General features: G+C 29.4%; 1 protein-coding gene across 1 annotated transcript; it reads right to left on the reverse strand.

Annotated features, from left to right (window-relative positions):
- Window positions 1–637: 637 nt before the first annotated feature.
- On the reverse strand, window positions 638–20,218 carry eIF2Bbeta (eukaryotic translation initiation factor 2B subunit beta). Its single transcript, XM_067268082.1, has 14 exons — window positions 20,020–20,218; window positions 17,707–17,793; window positions 15,581–15,669; window positions 14,081–14,111; window positions 13,891–13,996; window positions 10,336–10,385; window positions 10,145–10,241; window positions 10,007–10,066; window positions 5,784–5,917; window positions 4,320–4,380; window positions 4,176–4,235; window positions 3,976–4,027; window positions 3,110–3,194; window positions 638–891 (listed from the first exon to the last, which is right to left on the reverse strand). Exons 1-14 carry the CDS (start codon window positions 20,094–20,096, stop codon window positions 819–821), a joined length of 1,062 nt encoding a protein of 353 aa, XP_067124183.1. The 5' UTR covers window positions 20,097–20,218; the 3' UTR covers window positions 638–818.
- Window positions 20,219–22,187: the final 1,969 nt, after the last annotated feature.

Raw genomic sequence — 22,187 nt, forward strand, 5'->3', positions numbered from 1 at the left:
TAAATATAATCAAACATTAACCAACAAATGAATTTAATAGAAAAATACCAAAATAGATAAGAACAATTAAACCTCATAAGTATTTGTTATTTCAATGGGTTCTGGTCTATATCTGTATGATAATGATTATAACCTTATTTTTGTTTGTTGAGCTGTAAACTAGTCACAAACCTCAGGCTTCCCCTCATGCTTATCATGAGGGAAAAAGCCTTTAATCAAGCTCACATTGAAGATGATTGGGTAGAAAGGGATGGGAGTCTAACATATCTGTCAGACTGCCCATGAAAAATTTCTAAGATTTCTGACCTGGATCCCCAGAGCTTTAGGCTGATGCCTTTACCACTGTAGTCATTCAGCTGTCAAACCTCTTTTGTAATGAGATTTGTGACTGGTTTACATGTTTTACAAATGAAAAAAGTTTGCCATCACAGAGTACTGTATTTGTGTTTGGCAAAAAAAAAATAAATGTTACAAATTATACAAAGATGCAATTAATGTAATACTACCACATTTTTACATTATTTCTGTTAGTGATGTTTGTAAAATAATTTATTATTTATAATTATAATTTATATAAGAATTTAAGTAAATCAATTCTTATAACATGATTAAAAAATATATATATTCTTACGCAATGTTAATATTTAATAATGTTTATTTTTCAAAGATCAAAGCACAAATAAACATTAAATTATTTTTATTTATAAAATAATTCAAAGATTATTTTATTATTTTACAATTCTACCAGAGAAATTTCTTTTGAAAATAAATTTCAACAAACAGATCATGAATTATTTACAATATTTATTATATATTAATTAAAGAACATAATCATTAGGATGATAAAGTTCACTTAATAATCTGTAGATGTATGTAGGTGAATTTCCTCCTCTGTAAAGAAAATTTTAATATATTAAATATTTTAATATTGAAAGTAAAAAAGCGTGTTTATTTAATATATTCATAGAAAAGATAAAGTGAGATAATTATTTATTAATTCAATATAATTTAGTGTATTATGCTAGATTAAAGGATCTTTAAACATACATATAAAGTGAAGGTCCTTTAATCCAGCATGCATTCAAACTGGTATGATGCTAAATTAATAAGTCTTGTAAACTAGTGTTTTGAATAAACAATAACAATTCTAGCCTCTTCCAACAGATATATTTTATTTAGCAAATGTTTTCAGCTGACTGGGAAGCTATCTTCAGGAATTGAACTGTTAGCAGATTGGTATATGGACTATGGAATAGAAACAATTTTAAAATTCAAAAAATTAAAAAGATTTAGAATGGCTTCAGACTGGAAGTGAGAATGATTAAGTAAAATGAATACATCAAATAAAAATGAGGCAAAAATATATTATAGATGAGCAAAATACAATAATAACCTAAAATTAAAGACTGTGTCAGTAGCTCTTTTAAATGTACTACCAAAATGCTGACAGGCAATGTGTTATCATTTAATGCTAAATTATTGAAAATACTGGATGATCCCATCTCTTCTATTTTTGATAGTTTTAGTTACATGTACACTTTAAACAATTAAAAGATTGTTCTTTATATTGCCTGCCGTTTTATTTTAAAATGCTTTTATTTACCGTATTTTACGGACTATAAGACGCTACAGACTATAAGTCGCACCTGAATTTTGGAGGCAATTTTTCGAAGAAAAAGTGCGTCTTATAGTCCGTAAAATACGGTAACTTTCTTTGTATCATGTCCTCAAATTTCATTCACTTCTAATTAAGATAGAAGGCCTGAAACTTTGAGGGCATACTTAAGCCAATGACAATACATTTTAATAATGTTTTCAGAGAGGTGGCACCAATCCAAAACCCAATAAATATAACCAAATGTAGAATCTAAAATATCATTTGCAAATGATGTTTTAGATGTAAATATGTAAATGCATGTGCCGATGTTTATGGCAAAGATAGTTCAACCCCAACATCCTCCACTCCCAATCTCAAAAAAAATGAACAATAATATATGAGGATAACCCCAAAAGTAAGGTTTCCTACCTTTTTAAAAATACAAAGAAATGTTTATTTTCAATAATGTTCATATCATTTTAAAGCTTGAACATTTATCTATTTTTCTACATAGTTGCCATTTCGGTTGATGCATTTTTGTATGCCCATGTCATACCAGCTTGCTGCCATGTCGTGTTAAACCGATTGAAATTCATTACCAATTGACAGAAGTGTATGGTGAGGCGTGCATAATGTCAAAAACATCCTCAAGTGGTGTAGGGAGTTTGCAGCTGATCATACTGAAATTCACAACAAAGAAAGACGCGAGAGACTATCAATTTCTGACGAGACAATCACGGACGTTGAGCAAACCATGCGTGAAGATCGGCGAATGAGTCTGGATGATCTCTGCATTTTGGTTCTTGGGGTTTCCCCAAAGCACCATTCATAGGATTTTAATGGAAAAGTTTCAATATCGGAAGGTGTGCACAAGATGGTACCTGCAAACTGGTATGACATGGGCATGCAAAACCTGCCACAGCACCTACAAAAATGAATCGACCGCAATGGCAATTATGTAGAAAAAAGATAAATGTTCAAGCTTTAAAATGACATGAACACTATTGAAAATAAATGTTTATTTGTATTTTTAAAAAAATTGGAGACCTTACTTTTGTGATTACCCTTGTAATTAAATCAGTAATCCTATTTATAAATAATGCTTCAGATGCGTAAGCTTAGGTGTATTGCATAATGTAAAAGCATGTTTAAAAAAAAATATTTTTATAAATTAAATTATTTCCCATTTCTTTTTGTGTGTCCTTTCAATCACTCTTAATACAGTAGATAGATACTGCTAATATAACATTACATAAAAATTTCCTGTCTATAAATATTCTAAAACTTATCTGTATATAATTTTTTTCCTCAAATTTGAACTATTTTTTTTATTCATAGCCCATGCTCATGATCATCCATTGTCTCCATAATCTTTAAGCCAAATTAATTTAATATTTATTTAAGTAATCAGGAAGTGTAGTAATAATAATAAATAATAATAAACAAATCTAGTATATTTTGGTTCATTGTTAAAAATTAAGAATTTAATTTCTCTTTTTAAAGTATACTTACATATTTAAAACAAACAACGTGACCAATTCAGGTGGTACATAATCAAATACGGGGTTAATTATTTGAACATCCGATAAAATTTTTCCTAAGAATAGAATTAAAATATAATTATGAAGTTTTTAAAAATAAAATTCATTTATACACTTTACAAAGTTAAACAAATAAAATATAATAATTCTATATAATATAAATTATATAAGAATTATATATCTTTAAATAAAAGAAATATTGTTTTAAAGTTAATTTAAAAAATCATTATTTATCTTATAACAAAAGAAATGTACTGTAATTACATAAAGATTTGAACAAATGTTGACGTTAACAATCTGAAAATTCTGAATATATGTAAGACTCGTTTTCTTTTTATAAAATATTTCTAATTATCATCAAATTTTTAAATCATTTTTCAACTTTGAAAAACTTTCCAGTTTTTACATTTCAATTATTGACAAATTAAAATTAAGTTAATCACTAGAATGTTCTTTGGATAATTACATTCATATCATAATGTTTTTATTATATAAGTAAAATAAAATTTTTATAAATTTTTACTTATATATATATAAAATGAAAAATAATCATATTCATCTTATCAATTTATAATTTGATGATATTCCATGTTTTATATTGAGGGTGAGAGGTCAGAAGGGTGTAACAATTACATTTGTCATTTCATAATATGTCAAAAAATTAGGAACCAAAATGTATACTATCAGTACAAATCACATCTGATTATTGCTGTTACAATTTCAAAAATATTTATAATTTACTTTTTATTCTTAATATTTAATAAAAATAAATTATAAATCATAAAAACATCTATACATAAAATCAGTTCATATTTATTTCAAAGTACAAAAAATTACCTTCTCCAAAAGTCATGACATCTTCTGGAGATGCAAAGCAGTTAAAAGCATCCTAATTAACAATAAAAGTTATAAATTCACAATTTAAGAAAGTACTAAATTTTTCAAAAATTTTATAAAATATTTTTAATTGATTAATATTACTTTTAATATAATCAATTAAACACATTAACTCATATCACTCATATAAAATCACTTACTTGATCATGAGAGCAGAGATATTGCGGAGTAAGTTTGAATACAGGAACGCAAACAATTAACTAAAATAAATTTTAAAATATTCTGACTATATTAATTTATTTGAATTCAATTTACTCTTTTAATTAAAAAGTATGATAACTTACTGGTACGGAATAATGTTTAGCTGCCAAAGCCAATGCATGGGAACCACTAAATGCTTTCAAACTATTAAATAATAAAATGTATTAAGTTTAAAAATATATATATATATATATATATATATATATATTGATACTGATTTATTGAATATATTAAAAAACTATTACATTAATTAATATTTAAATAGCTTATAAATAATCAAAGAACTTAACAATAAGCTCTAATTCAATGGTTGGCAACTGGTGGTCTGTGGAGAAATTTGGACATTGATCAACTGAAGATTTATTACGAAAGAAATGCAAAATGCTTAGTTGCTTTTTTCACTCATTGGAGGTTTTTATTTGAATCTAAACCATACAAAGTGACTGTTATCAATAAATAATGAACAATAAACAGTATTGTAAGTGCGATTGTCGTCCTTCGTGGAAAAGTGCTAAGAACTCATAAACTTATTTCAAACAAGCAGCAATGAACTTTGGCTTGCATTAATTTGTTATAATTAAACACGAGAGTTTCATATTAATATAGTAAAATTGAACTCTTATGATCATTATTCTACAGATTTTGTATCATTTAAAAAAATTCATGATAGTGGTCTGCGGGATTCAAAATTGTGAGTTTAGTGGTCCATGAGGTCCAAAAGGTTGTTGACCGCTGCTCTAGTTGATGCTCTAGTCTAATAAGACCAAGTTTTATTAGATTTAAACAATGAGGATTTACTGAAGTATAAAATAATTTTTAAAAATCTTTTTACTATTCTAAAAAATTTATTAATATGCAAAATTTAAAAATATATAGACAGTAAAACTTTGCAACATCAAACTGCATTAACTCAAAGTTGTCAATAAATGTAAATGCAAATGCTTACGATAAACAAACACTATGGTTCCATATAAACACAAGATCATACCATTAAAACTTTGCATTGACATTTTTTACTGATATAGTATGTTACTGGCATTAAAATTAGGGCATAAGGCCTTGAATATGCTCACAAAAATGCCATTAACTCTATACAATTATGTAAGAATTCTGTGAACAGATTCTTGAGAAATAGTTTGATAATGGGAAATTTATGGCAATGGAAAAATTAGAGAAAATTCAGTATTAAACTCATTAACTTAAAACTGGGCTTTCTTTCTACTCTATGTTTTGACTTAATGAGATTTTACTGTGTATATATATATATACATATACATATATATACACAGTAAAATCTATTAAGTCAAAATGTCCAGAAAAGAAAGTCCAGTTCATATATATATATATATATATATATATATATATGAAAAAATGCTTAATAAATGACTTATTTTTTAAGTTTAAATGTTTTCATGGAATTCTAGATTGTTTTCCACTTGAATATATAATTGAATGACTGAAATTTGTAATTTATAAATTAAAAAATTCTATAAAAATTTCAACAATTAAGTACATACTTCTTGATATATTTGAAATATTTTTCTTACCCTCCATTTGCCATAACACTGTGAGTTCCAAGAATTACTTTATTTACTCTTGACATAATTGAAAATATTGATGAATCAGGTATAACTGTAGTTTCAATTCCGTTTAATGCTAAACTTTTTGCCATTTCTTGACCCTATAAAAAAAAAAGTTATTCATTACGAAACAAAATAGTTACATTATATGTTATTTGAAAACTAAATTTTTTAATTAATTGGATTAACTAAAAATATATTATTTTAAGATAAAAACTGAGCTCTCAGATTTTTTTCACATAAAAAATATATTTTATTATATACTAAAATGAGTAGTGAATTGAAGTAATGCTAAACATTTGTACTTTTAAATGGTACCTGGGTAATTACATATCCATTTAAAAGATGCTGTTTTTAATTAAATTTTCTTTCAAATAAATTAGAGCAACCTTGCAAACTAACCTTTTTAATTTGTTAAAATTGTTAATTTCAAAAAGACGTCTTTTTAGAATTTCTGAATTATTAAGATTTATAAGCTGCTTAATTATATAAAAATTATCTATCCTGTTATTAATCTTCATCTGCAAACTTATGTAAGCAGATTACAACAATGGCATTTTTCTGGATGCAAATCTGATATATAAGAATATGTGCTCTTAATTTCCTGTTTGTGCTGTTAATGTACAGTGCATACCAATTTTTGTGTAAGGCAGTAAAAATTGCATTTAAAAAAATAAATGTAGCAAATGTAATGTTAGAAACAAAAATTCTAAAAAACATAGAGGAATTAAAGCTAGAGAAATGGAAACAAAAAAAGATATCCTGCAAGAGCATTGAAGAGATGCAAAAAATGCAATTAGATAATGAATGGAAGATATTGAGTCACACTTGAAATGGAGAAATGAATATAAGAGCAGCTGTTGGAAATCAATTGTGAAAACTATTTGTAAAAAAAAATTAAAATACAGTATATTAATTAAATACCTGAAAACATATCTATACTTGAGATAATATGAGAAAAGAATGATGATAATGGTGATATTAATTGCTTTCAAAAATTTATTTTTTACTACTGAATTTACTTGAATATAATTAGATGCTACTAAATCAGGGGTGTCCAACCTTTTTGTTCCTCTGGGCCACATTGGAAGAAGTCATAAAATTTTGACCCACAAGTATATATTATATATACTTGTGGCCCAATCCTTAAATATACAAGTATATTTAAGGATTAACATGTCTAGATCATAGTAATAAGTATTAAAACTTTATCATGAAAAAGGATATTTTAAGAAATTACTTCTACAGACAATTTCAATTTTTACTTAGAAATAGATAAATTCATATATTATAAAGGATACAAACAAAAATGTATTTGAAAAACACAAATATTTGTTTTCTTTGGTTCTCTAATTAATAAAAAAATGATGAAACACCATTTTAAAGTGAATTTTTATTCAACTAATATATTTATAAATAATATATAGCATAAAAAGTAACCAATTTGCCAAAATAAAAAAAGGGTAGCCAAATTTGGCACAAAGTAGCTAAATCTTGCAATGCTGGAAGGAATATTAAATAAAGCTGGAGTTGGGACTCAAAGGATTATAGACTCAAAAGCGGAGAAAAGAGAAAAAGGACAAAAGATAGAGAAGTGAAAAAGGTTGAAAAATTAAGGGCCAATATTTGCATAACAGAAGGTCTATTTAACCTTTCTCACTACTTTTTTATCTTTTGGCCTTTCTCTCCTTTACCAGAATTCGGGTCAATAATCCTTTGAGTCACAACTTCAGCTTTATTTAATATTCCTTCCTTATTTACACATTTCCAAGTATTTGAAAATATTTCCTTTCCTTTCAAAAATAAAATATGTATAAACGTTTACAGCTTTGTGAAACTTTTTTTTCAGCTTATGCCATTGAAAGAAATAAATAAAAAAATAAAACAATTTGTCGGTTTTGTTTACACGTTTATTGGGCTGCGGGTTGGACTCCCTTGCACTAAATCAATGAAACATCTTAATTTGTAACTGCTCACCCATAGACTTTTCCTTTGAAAAAATAGATCATTTATCTCAGTGATAATTAAAAGAACCAATTTTGTTGATGTTGATGTAGATTTCTTCAGTATTTATTGCACAGTAAAGGAAGTTATACTTTCCCCCTTGACCCAGAAGTTCATGCACCCCATCCCAGGAAATGCTCTGAACATTTATAAAAATGTGTCATTATTGAGGATGTGGAGATGATACAAATCAGAAAAAGAAAGATTTTATGTTATTGGTTTTACTAAAAAAAGTGAAATGAAATTCAAGAATTATTACAGAGGTCACATGAAAATATTTCATACTTAGTAAGAGAACTGGCCTTGAAGTTCATACATCGTTGGCAATGGTGACCATTCTGTCAATCCCTGTAATTTTCTACCAGCATAATCTGCTTCACATTGCAGCAAATGAGTACACTGGCAACATGTCCAAACATCAATGTTTTGTACTGACAAATGCTATATACTGATATCAGAGCAAAGATTCCTGAAAAACATTTAGCAGGTATCATGATAAGAGAAATTGAGAGAAACCTTGCCATCCCAAATCCTCAGTCTTGTCCTTCCTTAAGCACTACAACTCCATCTAATCCATTGTGCTGAAGAGAAGATATGGAAGGCAAAAGGCTGTCAGCTAGAGACGATCTTATGTTTATCTGAGAAACCAAGGCTCAGCGACCAGGAACATACATAGAGAATGCTATGGGAAGAATAGATTGGTAAGCCAGATTTGATCAAAATGACCACTAAAAGATCAAGAGAAGGACTATAGAAGAGGACCAAGAGAAGTCTGAAGAAAAACTGCATCAAGCAGCAAGTTAAATTTCCACTTAAGATGTAAATGTTTCAGCATTACTTGCTTAGATAAGATGGTTCTTTATGAATCAGCATTAAAAGTAGTTGACTAGTAGAGTGCTAAATGACACCCTCCTCCTGTCTCTTGACTGATTGGCTTCTAAAGGTGACTTCCTATTTCAATAGAATAGTGCCAAAATACATACTGTGGTTTCCATTGCTGCATTAAGAAACCACAACATCTAAGTTATTGACTGACCACTCAATTCTCCAGACATGAACCCTAAAGAAGATTTATGGCTACTTCCAAAAAACTAGTTTTAGCAAAAAGAGTCAAGAAATAAAAATCAATTGACAACCATTTTAACAGAAGATGGCTGCAAATCCCCACAAAATGTGTACCAGTACTTCATGTCTACTAGCCCTCATCATGTTGGAGACTTGTATTCTGCAAATTGAGGGATTACAAAATGATAATAAAGTCAAGAAAGCATCAAGAACCATCCTGCATGAAGTTCATGCAGGATGGTTCTTAACAGTGGGTTTTCCAACCCAGATCATTGTTCTTTTACAGTGATGGTCATTTGTACTATATTTATTTTAAACTCTGTTTTCTATGAGTTAGAAATAAAAGAAGATTTTTCTTTTATAATTTATCAGTTATTTTCTGAACATGAATAACTTACAGATGTAACTACTCAACAAATTTTCCTTTTATTTGCTCAAACTTCTAAGTCAGGGTAAGGTATATCACTGTCTTTCAAGATATTGAAGTTGGAAACTTCTTCAGAATCAGTACTGGATTTGATGCTCATGTCTTCTCATGTGCAGTTATCTTCAGTGCCATTTGAAGCATCAGAAATGCCACATTTCTTGAGTGTTGCATATTTTCTGAGATTTCAATCCCAGAAATAATGCTACTGTAATAGACTAACAAGGCTGTGCTAAGATGACCTATTAAATATTTACCATTACAAATATTGGTCTAATGAAATCATTGAAATGACAAATTGGAATTAGTGGTGAAGAAATGAAGTGCATGCACGAGAGGTTATTAATTATGATGTGTTACATTGAATTTAAGATGCCCCCCCTATCTTCAGAGGTACTAAACCCTGAAAAAATTTGCTTCTTACATTCAAAGTAAATACAGCAATGAGCATATGCATATGAGAATATAGATATCACTATTCTGATTTTTCTCAGATTAAGAACAATCTTATTCCATGCAAATTTTAAAAATGGAAATTAAACTGCATGCTATAAGCATTTAAAACAGATACATGCAGATATTATATTCAAATTATATTAAAAATTCAAACAAAAATGTCCTAAATATGAATGTTTTTAGTTAAAAAATATTAACAGTATAAATTTACAGCATACATTAGAAATAAATTAAAACTTACATTATAGAAAGGAGCACTTTCTGCTACAATGACTTGAAATTTTCTTTTCTTCGCTGCTGTCTAGAAATCACATTAAGAATTCATTAATTTAATATAAAATATCTAAACTGTAAACAATAATGAATATTTTATTATTACTTTCAAAAATGATTCTACACTTCTTGATTTTCCAGCAGTCATAATTAGTTCATCAGAATGAATGTGCTCTAAAGCCTGAGCAACAATATTATCTGCACTAAAGTTTTAAATATAAATAAAAATATATTTTACATGATTCCTAATGTAATTTTATAAATTTTAAATTTCGTTAAAGAAAATATTTTACTAACCTCGTATCTATTTCTCTAGAAAGTTCATCGATGCCTTCAACAATCTGTTCCTAAAATACATTTGAAATAAAAATATAAATTTCTCAAAAGATTGAAAAAAATTCTTATTTTTATATAAAAATAATTAATGCTGTGTAATTATAAATATTCTCACAATGAATAAATTCTGACTTATTAAATGAATGATAAAACTAAATATTTCAATGTTAATAAAAAAAATTATCAAATTTTACGTATATTTTTTCTAAGAAGAAATAACAGAAATTACTAAATGATCCTGATTGAATATACAGATATGTTTTAGGCTCCTCAATCACAATAATCTTGTAAATTATTTCTCAATCATTAATAATTTTCTGCTTTAGAAACATTTACCGGAATTTATAATATTTCTATTTAATCTATTCTTAATTTTAGTAAATCTGGAATAATTAAATTTTAAAATTTCCATACATAACTTATGTCTATTCCTACTTACTTAATATATTTGCTCGTTCAAACTTACAGTTACTAAAAACTGATTAATCATCTTTACAGCTCTAATTGTTAAAATAATGAACAACAAATTCAATATTATTTTAAACTGAAATCGTAAATGTATTCTGTGCAACCACCGTAAAGCAAATTACAGGTTTTGTTCCATATGCAGTGCATATAAAAACTTATATACCATAATTTATTAAGCGCACAGTAGCACTAAGCATAAAAATAGATGCAAAGATAAAAATAATATAAAGAAACTCAAAAAGCTAATTTAAGAGAAGGGCACCATCAACAATAATAAACATGAATATAACTGAAAAGCATTCTTTTAGCTAAGCACTCTATAAAGCAAGTTTGCTTGTATGTGATAAATAATAATCAACCTTATATAACTCCAGTAATATACTTTTAATAAACCAAAAATTAATATAGGTCTTCTTCAGTTGGAACATTTAAATGAAAAGAATTAAAATAACATTTTAAATAAAATAAAAATAGAATATGCATAAATTTTAAACTTAACAGAAATAAATTAAATAATAAAAATAACTTAATGAATTGTATAAACAAAACATAAAAATAAAAAATGTACAAATAGAAATAATTATAGTAAGATAAAGAAAAGTGAGAGTCCATAAATAGATTTCCAACATCTCCAAGTACTTCAGTGAACTAAGGCTCCTGGAAGGCCTAAAGATAATTTTTGTTGTTCTAAGACCCATATTAGTAGGTCGGAACCTATATATTATATATACAGTAGAGCATCGATTATCCGACCCCCGATTAACCAACTTATCGGTTAACTGACCACGTTCTAGTTGGCAAATTCAAATGTCCACTAGTGATGTGGTGCTACAATATTTGGCTATATCTTGGCTACATTAATATTATTTTTGTTAAATTTTTGCATGTTTTAGCTGGCAGCACTGGCTCGACCATGAAAGGAAGGCTAGTATTTAAACCAGGCCTAATACACTATACAGTCAAACCTGTTTTTATGCGGGGGATAGGGACCGCATTAAAAAAAACGCATTAAAAAAAATCTCACGAAACTTCACGAATGGCTGTAAATAATAGTTTTCGCAACACAATTAAAAAAATAATTTTTTTATGCGGTCAATATGGACCGCATAAAAGAAGTCTCACGTAGAAAATAACTCAAAACCGTACGAAATAAAATTTATTGACAACAGATGTCAGCACTTGACTGCATCGTCTGGTCTATCGTCTGTTTTACATATTTTTGTCCAGGTGGTGTTTTGTTGACTTAAAAAGTAAATTATTTCATTTTTCGCATATTCATGCAATAATATTACTATAATAAGTGCATTTATGCTACAATAAGTTTATTTAGCTATAATAAGTCAACGTGAGACATGACGAATCGCACGAGACTAGTCGCCAACTATACCGCACAAATTAAAAATTCGCATTAAAAAAATCGCACAAATAAAAATCGCACATAAAAAGAGCGCATAAAAACAGGTTTGACTGTACTAATAATGTATTTTTTTATACTTTTCGGTTATCCGACCAACCCGTCCCCAATTAAGTCGGATAATTGATGTTCTACTGTACATATATATATATATATATTATATATATTATAGTAATATATATATATATATATTACTGAAATTATATAAAATGTGCTTCTTATTTTATTTATAATCAGAGAATTTTAATACTTGATGTCTTCGAGAAAATATAATTAAAATTTTTTTTTTTTTTTTTTTTGATATTATCAATAATCTTGAGCTAAGCACATATTGATATCTCCTTTTTATAATTTCTCTCTGTATCTCATGTTTCTTAGTAATTTCTTTTTCTGTATCATCAATGAATCCTATTTTATATTGTTGATGAATTTTATATCTACATCTATATTAAATGACAATATATAAAAAAAAAACTCTATATAAATCTATATAAAGATATAAAAAGTATAACATTGAAATTCTTTTTTAAAAACTAAATAAAGTATATAAAGATGTGCAAAAAAATAATCAACTCAGAATTGATTCCATATCAATTCCAAATTAATTGAATTATAAGTTATAAGATTGATATTTAATCAATTTAATTTTAATATTATAGGTCTAATTATCTATTTAATGTGAACAATTCTTCACACCATAAATACTTTTATTGAATGCAATTTAGAGTTTGAAATAATTATATGCATCAAAAATCACATTGCAAAATAACAATATTTTACACACACCTACAACAGTAAATTTTTAAAAATAGATTGTATCATGATTTCAAACTTCAATACAACATACAGTTGAAAATATTTATTTAGTATTGTTCTTTATACTAGGGTGATTCATCTATGTGTACAAAAATTTTGTAACGATTTATCAATTTCTGGTGCTGCTGTTTCTATTTTTTTTTTCTTTCATAATGAAATAATGTTCATGATGATTTCAAGCCAAGTATTTTATATATGTATAGAATAGATTTAATTGATACAAAATATGATAATAATTTTGGAATCATTACTGAATGACTTATATTATTTTTAAAAATTTGTCAGATTAATATGAATTACTGTATGAGTATATAACTTTTCAAAGAAATAATTAACTATCATTTAAGTAAAAATTAAAACTTGATGACAGTATTTACATTCTAAGAAATATAAAAATGTCACAAATATACAAAATAACTTTGTTTTTGTTTTCCTCTTCTGTCATATCAACACACCAGTAACAGTTCAAAAACAATTTTCCCATACAGAAATTTCCAATTTGCATTTTATTGCAGAGGTGGAGCCTCCAATAAAAGGTCATGTCCACATGTAAAAATTGTTTTTGGACTGTCATTGGTGTGTTGAAACAATGGAAGAGAAAGTTTTTTTTTGTATATTCACAATATTTTTATATTTTTAAAACTATCACTTATTCAAATTGTAATAAATATTGAATAGATCTGAATAAAATTTTTTGGATCACATCATCTATGACATTGGCTTTATTATTTTGTGTGTAAGTACCACAAAGCACTGTTAACATGTACAGTACCTAATATTAATAATGTTTTATGGGGTTTTTTGAAAAAAATAATTACTTTCAGATTTGGTAAAATATCTCCATAGTCATCTGTCTGTCCTTCTGCTAACCACATATTTTGTAGTGATTCTTGTAAATCTCCTTCAGCATGTTTTCCCCTTAATCTATAAATTATCAATTTCAAATTTTATTCTCACAAATATTTAATTTTCAATATTTAACCAAAAATATTCATAGCTTAAACTTACATTAAATATTCATCTCTAATTATTTTCAACACTGTAGGAAATAAATGTAATGAATTTAATAATTCAGTAAAATTTTAATCTTATTTTAAAATACTATTTCAAATTTATAAATTTTCCTATCATATGAGTAGCAATTATATTAAATTTTATATCCATAAAAATAATTAAATGATAAAGTCAGATTCTTATCAGGCTCCAATATGGATAATTATTTACTAAGTTACTAAGCAATTTTGAGTACAGGTGAATGGTTAAACTGCCATCTTGTGTTAAATTTAATTTTAGATATATGTAAACTTAATCTAGAATATCCTGGAAGGAAAGACATCCAGAGTGAGCTCAAATCTGCAACTCCTGCATTACCAGTTACATTACCCAGATCTCCATCCAATCTTTTCTTCCAAAATATTTTAAATTAAATTATTTCTAATGATTAAATTTAACATGAGATGATGGCTTAACTGCCTACCTCTAAATCAAATGGTTTAGTATCTTAATAATTAATTTGCCATAATGTAGACCAATAAGAATTCAGCAGTATCATTTCATTATAAACATTCATTGGGTTTTGTTTTATGTACAATTATCTATAGAAATGTTATCACTATTGACTATAAAAATTAAAAGAATGCATAAGAAATAACTTAATATTTCATTTTTTGCATTTTATTTATATATTTGATAATATATACAGGGTGTTTCAAAACGATATGTCAGAAATGTAAAGGCAGGTAGAGGGAGACCTAAATAAGCAAATTTTGTATAAGAATGTGGGTGCAGAAATGCAGCGTTGAAATGCTAGCAAGTAAGGCAATATTAACAACAGGTAAGTGAAAAAACAAGTAAAGACAAAGGAAAGCAACAATTTATTTATCAAGCAGTTTACAATAGTTGCTCGAAAGAGCGACCACCAACAGCAATACAAGATTCACAGCAGCAGCATATGGATTGGCATACATTAGTAAAAACGTCAGGCATGTCATGCACATTTCCAGCAGCAACAGACAATTGGGCAACCAGATCTTCTTCAGATGTTATGGGACTATTGTACACCATGCTCTTAATGTGTCTCCAAAAGAAGAAATCCAAGCACATCAGATCTGGGGATCATGGTGGCCAAGGAACAGGTCCACCCTGTCCTATCTAATGCTGGCCATAGACAGATTCCTAACATGTATGTTTAAATGTTGAAGTGAGCAACCGCTCCATTTCCATGCGCAACCCCATATATGAAATGCATGTTGGCAAGCTCCACATTGGTGTAAAGATACATGTTGCTCAAAATCTGTGCGGGGAATGACGATTCAAGCCAGCGAAGCACTTTCATCTGCCGAACTCAACAGTGCCCTCTCTAACGGCATTTCCACACCCACATTCTTTACAAAATCTGCTTATTTAGGTCCCCTCTACCTGCCTTTACATTTCTGACATATAGTTTTGAAACACCCTGTATATAAACATTATAAAATTTATGAAATTTAGATGCATATTAATTCAAACCTCTTTTAATAACATTTCCTACTGCTGTTTCAACAGGATTTGCTTCTATCAAACATTTGCCTTCTTTTCTGATGATTTCCATTAAATCACTGAAATAAAACATTTTTATTATTTACTTAAATACAACTTTTAAACATACAACTAAATGGTGATATAATTATTAATACAAAATGTTTTACAATTATAAATTACAAACAGAAAATATACATGACAAATTTCACAACTTAAAATTATCTTTAAAATTTATTGAAATATTCAGATATTTTAAGTTAATGTAAAAAAAATATTAATTATTTATATATTAAATCATAGCAACAACTTTTACTAATCATTTACTTTTATACACAAAGCATCTTCTCTTAATTTTTTTTAAAGACATTTCCAAGACAGAATTTTTTGGAGTGACCCATATAAAAAGTGCTAAATACAGAAAAAAAAAAAAAATCAGACTACTTACGAACTCTTTACTGTTGAAGCTATCAATGCTTAAGCCTCTTTTCATCACAGAGTAGCACATTGAATGATGGATGAAATGTGTTATGTGACCTGCTTTAACATCACATGACACACCTTGTAAAAATTCATCATACAATGTGCTACTCTGCAATGAAAACAAACTTAAACAAGTAAAACGGCAAAGCTGTATTTGGGACAAGACTATGTCTCAAAGACTCACTAGTAAGCAGGATCACTTTGACACTTAAGGCAGGTCTCGATCTCATTCTCCAATCTTTGAAATCGTTGGTTTTGAGTGCGATCTTTCAAACTTTGCCGGCCTCGGTCATGATGCATTTTCGATTAAACTAACCTATCCAATTTCGAAATTTGTCTCCGTTGAGTGTTGCCCCAGGTTTGAATTTTCGATGCCTAACAAAAATTTCCCATTTTTAAAAAAATAATCATGGCTATCGTATCGTCCAAAATTATTTTTTTATTTTGCACAATATATATATATTAATAAATGTAAAACAAAAACAAATTATATGTTGGAAGTTAGTTTTAATATAAAATTATAACGACTAGTGCCAACTGCTTTGAAAAACATCCTGATGCTGAAACAAGATATCTCGGGTCAATCGGTCAAGGTCAGCATGTGGCAACCAGAGATATGTGGGAAATAACATGGGACAAGTAAATGGGTTTTTTCAAAGATTCGTTTGTCAAAATTCGATTTCGCAACGTTCGCATTTCCAACTTCCCAATGAAGAACACATGCACAAATCTCGCACTACTGCCTGTTTGTAGAGAGTTTCGCCATTTTGAATCTTATTTTGACTTGGTTTTTGGTCCCCTGAGTACCTCCCCAAGTCTGGTTTTTTTTATGCGTGCATGATTTGAGCACCTAATACTCTGTGCCAAATTGCAACTTCTGACATGTATTCCTTCATACCTGTAAGATGGTAACACAGCAGGCAGTATGATTTTATAAACAAGACATAGTCTTGTCAACAATGGTGACTCAAATGATGTAGTCCTATGATTTTTATTTTTAGCATTTTTTAGATGGGTTACCCCAAAAAATTCTGTGGTTTGGAAATGTCTATCAAGTTTGTCTCCTTAAAAAAAAAATTAGGAGAAACTGCCCTGTGTACAAAAAATAATTAATTACCTAACTTTCATTTATTTATTTTACAATTATTGAAACTTATATAATAGTTTAAAACCTGCTTAAAACTCAATACTATTCTTTGGTCTTTCTATTTTTATCAGAATATGTTTTTCATATGTCAAGATTTATTTATATAATTTTTATATATTAATGTAATATTTTTAATTGAATGAAAAGTATATTTAAAAAAATAATTTAAATGTTGAAGTTAATCTAAAATAAAAAAAACTCACAAAATTATAATTTTATATTTTGTACATTTATATTTTGCTGTATATCTCTTATAACTTTTATTCATATAGAAATAATGTAGTCTGAGTTTGCTGTATCATAATTCTTCAAATTTAAGATCCTATTGATGGTAAAGTGTACTATCAATTTAACAAAAAATATTTAGTAACTTTTATATAAATTTATATTATTGTAGATTAATAAATATGTCTTTGTGAATTAGACATTTTAATCTATTCTAAAATGAGGTTTTATATAAGAACAGTTATAAAAATTAAATAAATACCTTGCATTTGTCCAATCTGAATCTGAAATAATTCTTTTTAAAAGATCTAACGTTGTTTTTGCAAGATATGCAGAATCAGAAAATTTCCTATAAAAAATTTTATTTCAAAAATTATAAATTATGTGATAATTTACATTTTCAATATACAATTGTAAATAATTATAAAGCTTTTAAAAATCATTTTGGGCAATACTTAAATTAAAAATTATAAAATGCAATTAAATTGTAACAAACTTAATCTGTACAAAAGCACATAAGAATAAGTAATATATGAAGTATGTCATTCCAAACTACATCATCTCTACTTTTGTAACATTTGATTAATACTGTAAAGAACTATCAAGATGAAGTATTTTTATAGTTCAAAAATAGGCTTATAGCATTATATGTTGCTTATAAATCAATGTCAACATCAGTGGCGTAGTGTGGGTGTCAGCCCCCTGGAGCGGAGGAAAATTTAGCCGCCCCTTATTTAGGTATTTTTACATGATATTATTATTTATTGTGAAATTTTGCCGCCCCCTAAAAGTGCCGCCCGGGGCAGGCCGCCCCTGCCGCCCCCACTACACTACGCCACTGGTCAACATTGTCAAGTTTGATGCTTTAAAAGACTATTGATACAGAAAATTAAATCAAAATGGATAAGATGCACTTAGAAATGACACGTCATATGTACTTTACAGCTTATGTAAAATTTGAAAATATAGACTATAGTATGGTAGTCATGTGTCCAAAAGATAAATTAAATAGTATCAACCAACCATTCTAGAAAACCTAGGTCTTAAATATTTTCAAGTATACGAAAATTCTGGTAACCACAGGCATTGGAAGGTGTACAAAGCACTTTTGACCATATTACACATAAGCAACGGATGCTAGTCTCTTTAAATGTGGTATAATGCTTGAACGTGTGTTGCAAACCTCCATTCCCCACTCGGATGTCGAAACTTGAATAGGTAGAAGTTCATCTAGGTAGTGCCAATGGTGGTACTTCCAAGACTATGGCATTTAATTATTTAGCCCATGTCACTATGCTGGCTTCGAGTAACCCACTCAACTGAGTACTTGATATTATACAGTTTTAGGGGACTTTGGGGCTTGCCTCCACTGAGGCACGTGTACATGCAAAGCACGTAGAAGAGGCGAATACGTATTAAAAACTGATCTTCGCGCCATAGGAGAGCAATTTTATGCCTCAAATATGGGTGTACTATAGATTACCACCTATGGAATTTTAGGACTTTGATTATATATTTGAACTCAGGGGACCGAGACGAGTTCAATGGTAGCCTATTGTTGGACCGGAGACGAAAAATAAAAAAGTTATCATACTTTTTAAGTTCATGAGAGCATTAAAAAAGTTAATACTTTTTTAATGCTCTCATGAAAACGGCACCATAGTTGCTAGTACTGCCATCTTGCGGTAAAGTCTGCAAACCATGACATCGGACTACGGTCATGTCCAGTAGGGTTAAACACGCGATACGAGAGCAGAGAGAGTGACGCGACTTCCAATCATCGCGCAATCGTCATTTCGGTTAATGTTACTTATGGCAGCAAACATGGCGGCCGTTCCCACTGTTCGTGCTCCCGACTGACCTCCTGGAGGGGAGCCGCCGGCAGGCTACCATGTGCTAAACGTCACTAGTTATTGATTCATGGTAGTTTTTGAACAAAGTAAATAAAGGGGGGGGAAATGTCTACTAAAGGCAATTTTAACGGCAAGCGACACGACTCCCGATTGCAATAGCAAGGCCAACTTAGCAAAGAGAGCAACGTGACTCCCTATCATCGCGCAATCGCTGGAAAAAAGTATGATAACTTTATTATTTTTCGTCTCCGGTCCAAAAGTAGGGTATCGTTAAACTCGTCTCGGTCTCCCAAGTTCAGATATATACTCAAAGACCTGAAATTCCATAGGTGGTAATCTATAGTATCCCCTTAAATATTACTGAAAGAAGTTAAGATTAAATCTTGCAGATTAATATTCAGGCTAGATATATTGGGTTAGTCCATTCTCTACATTGCATTTAGCTGGATCCTCGACAAGCATGGAACAAGGTACAAGGACATTGGATCATTGGGTGGAGAGAGGAAAAAGTTTCCTTCTTAAAACTATACTCTGAATACGTAATAAATATATGGTAAGATGTAAACTCTGAATAAGGGATTTTCCATCCAAAGTTATAGACCCCCCTGTACGAACAAAAATTAATCTACGGTCCCAACCGTCTCAGAAATTTAATTATACCCAGAATATTACGAATAATAAAGAACGTGGTATTTGACACAGCTGTTTAAGCATGTAGTTACCTAAATCTTAATTCTTCTATAAAAACTTCTATATCGCGTTTAATTTCGATGGATACTTCTACTTTTCTGCCTTTCATCCTTAATATTTTCTTCTAATTAATAAAAACTTAACAAAATTTTCGATCAAATCGATTCTCGTTGTTAAATAATAAACTAAACAGGCGCCATCTTTCGTATGAACAGGTTGCCAGATGTTCTCGAGTTCTTCATGACGAAAAGTTTTTCGTTATTGCGTCATATTTTCATTCGTAACCTACTTAATAAAATTATTTTATATTTCCAAATTTTAAATCTATTAATTAATTTTACTTTATTCTAGTTATTTTAAATGCTTCTGGAGTCTTTTTTAAAAATATTTTTAGTGGCTCTGGCATACAGACAAGTAGCTCCTTTTTTTTTTTTTTTTTTAACTCTTTTCGCCCTGTGGGCACTAAGAGGGCCTCTTTTAGAAGGCCCATTATGGGTTGCGGCCAGGCCCACAATGGGGCGACCGGGTGGTGAGGGACGGGGCCCGACATATCCGAACGGACCACCCCTCGAAAAATTCCTGGGGATTATTCGACCCGTTCGGATTCGATTCCGGGTCCCCCAGAGCGGTAGGCTGCCACCTTTACCGCTCGGCCATCCGGCCGTCAGTAGCTCCTTCTTCTTCTTCTTCTTACTGTTTCATATGGAGATTATAGCCTTGTCGATTCTTTCTCCGAAAAGCAAGTAGCGCTCCAGTGGCCATTTTAAAAAGTTATGAGAACGGTACGATACAGCGCTCATGGTGGTAACGACATTTAATTTAATTCTTCCTAAATTAATTAAATTAATTTAGGAAGAGGAATTCAAGCAGTGTCTCAACTAGTAGGGAACAAACTCCAACATTTTGACATATTACTGATTCAAGAACCTTACTGTAAAGATAAAAGACCGATGGGCTGGCCACTTCCAACAAAAATTCTGTATCATTGTATTGAACAAACCCCTTGGACTATCATTGCCATCAACAACAAGAACATACAATGTATGTTACTCACAGATTACAGTGACAATAACATGACAACAATAGCAATCAATCACAAGAGCAAAAACTGGATAATTTGCACATTTTATATTCCAATGGACTCAAATATAACAGAATACCCAGAAAAACTAGACAGGCTCTGTGATAAATACCAACAAAGTCACGCAATGATCCTTGGAGGGGATAGTAACGCCCACTCGTACGTTTGGTTTGATGATAATTCTGATATTAGAGGTGAAGAGGTAGAGGAATTTGTCAATAGACGAAACCTATTTATATTAAATGAACCAGGTATGGTTAGTACATTTGAAAGTACAAATGGCACATCAAACATAGATCTTTCCATAGTAAACAGCCTAGCCCTAAATGAAATCAGTAACTGGATAGTAAATGACGAAATAAGCTTATCTGAACATCGATATATAGAATATGCATCACCCACGACCTAAGCACAGTAACGACTAAGAAATATAATCTACGAAAATCACAATGGGAAAATATTATACAGGATATAAAACCAACACTAACACATCTGGGAACAGCAACAAACAAAGTTACGCTGAGCGCGATATAAAGAAACTTATAGATAACCTAAATAAAGCACTACGTGCACATATCCCGATATGCAATGAAATGAAAAATAACACCGCAAAATGGTGGACATCTGACCTGACAATTCTTAAAAGTAAAGTACGGGCTAAACGAAGAAAATACAACAAATGTAGAGACCCACTTCAAAGGACATACCTTAAGGAAAACTTTTTAGTAGAACAACGGAACTACAAACAACAAATAAAACAGTCTAAACAGAGGAGTTGGGATAAATTGTGTCAAAAAAGTAAAAGTGATCCATGGGGGTTAATATATAAAATCGCTGCGGGGAAATTAAGACAACATTTTCAATTAACAGAAATGAAGAGCAAAAATGGTGATCGTATAAGTGATCAGGACGAATGTATAAAATTACTAATCAATGAATTTGTCAAAGAAGACAATCCCATATTGGACACCATAGAACAAAAGAGAATAAGAGAACAACTTAACTATAAAACAAATGGACCAGACATACCAGAATTTACAAAAGAAGAAATCTCATTGACCATATCTAATTTTAAGAAAGGAAAGGCTCCCGGTCACGATTTAATAACAATAGAAATGG

This window comes from Centruroides vittatus, unplaced genomic scaffold, assembly GCF_030686945.1.
Source record: "Centruroides vittatus isolate TY-2023 unplaced genomic scaffold, ASM3068694v2 contig_3146, whole genome shotgun sequence".
NCBI lineage: Eukaryota > Metazoa > Arthropoda > Arachnida > Scorpiones > Buthidae > Centruroides > Centruroides vittatus.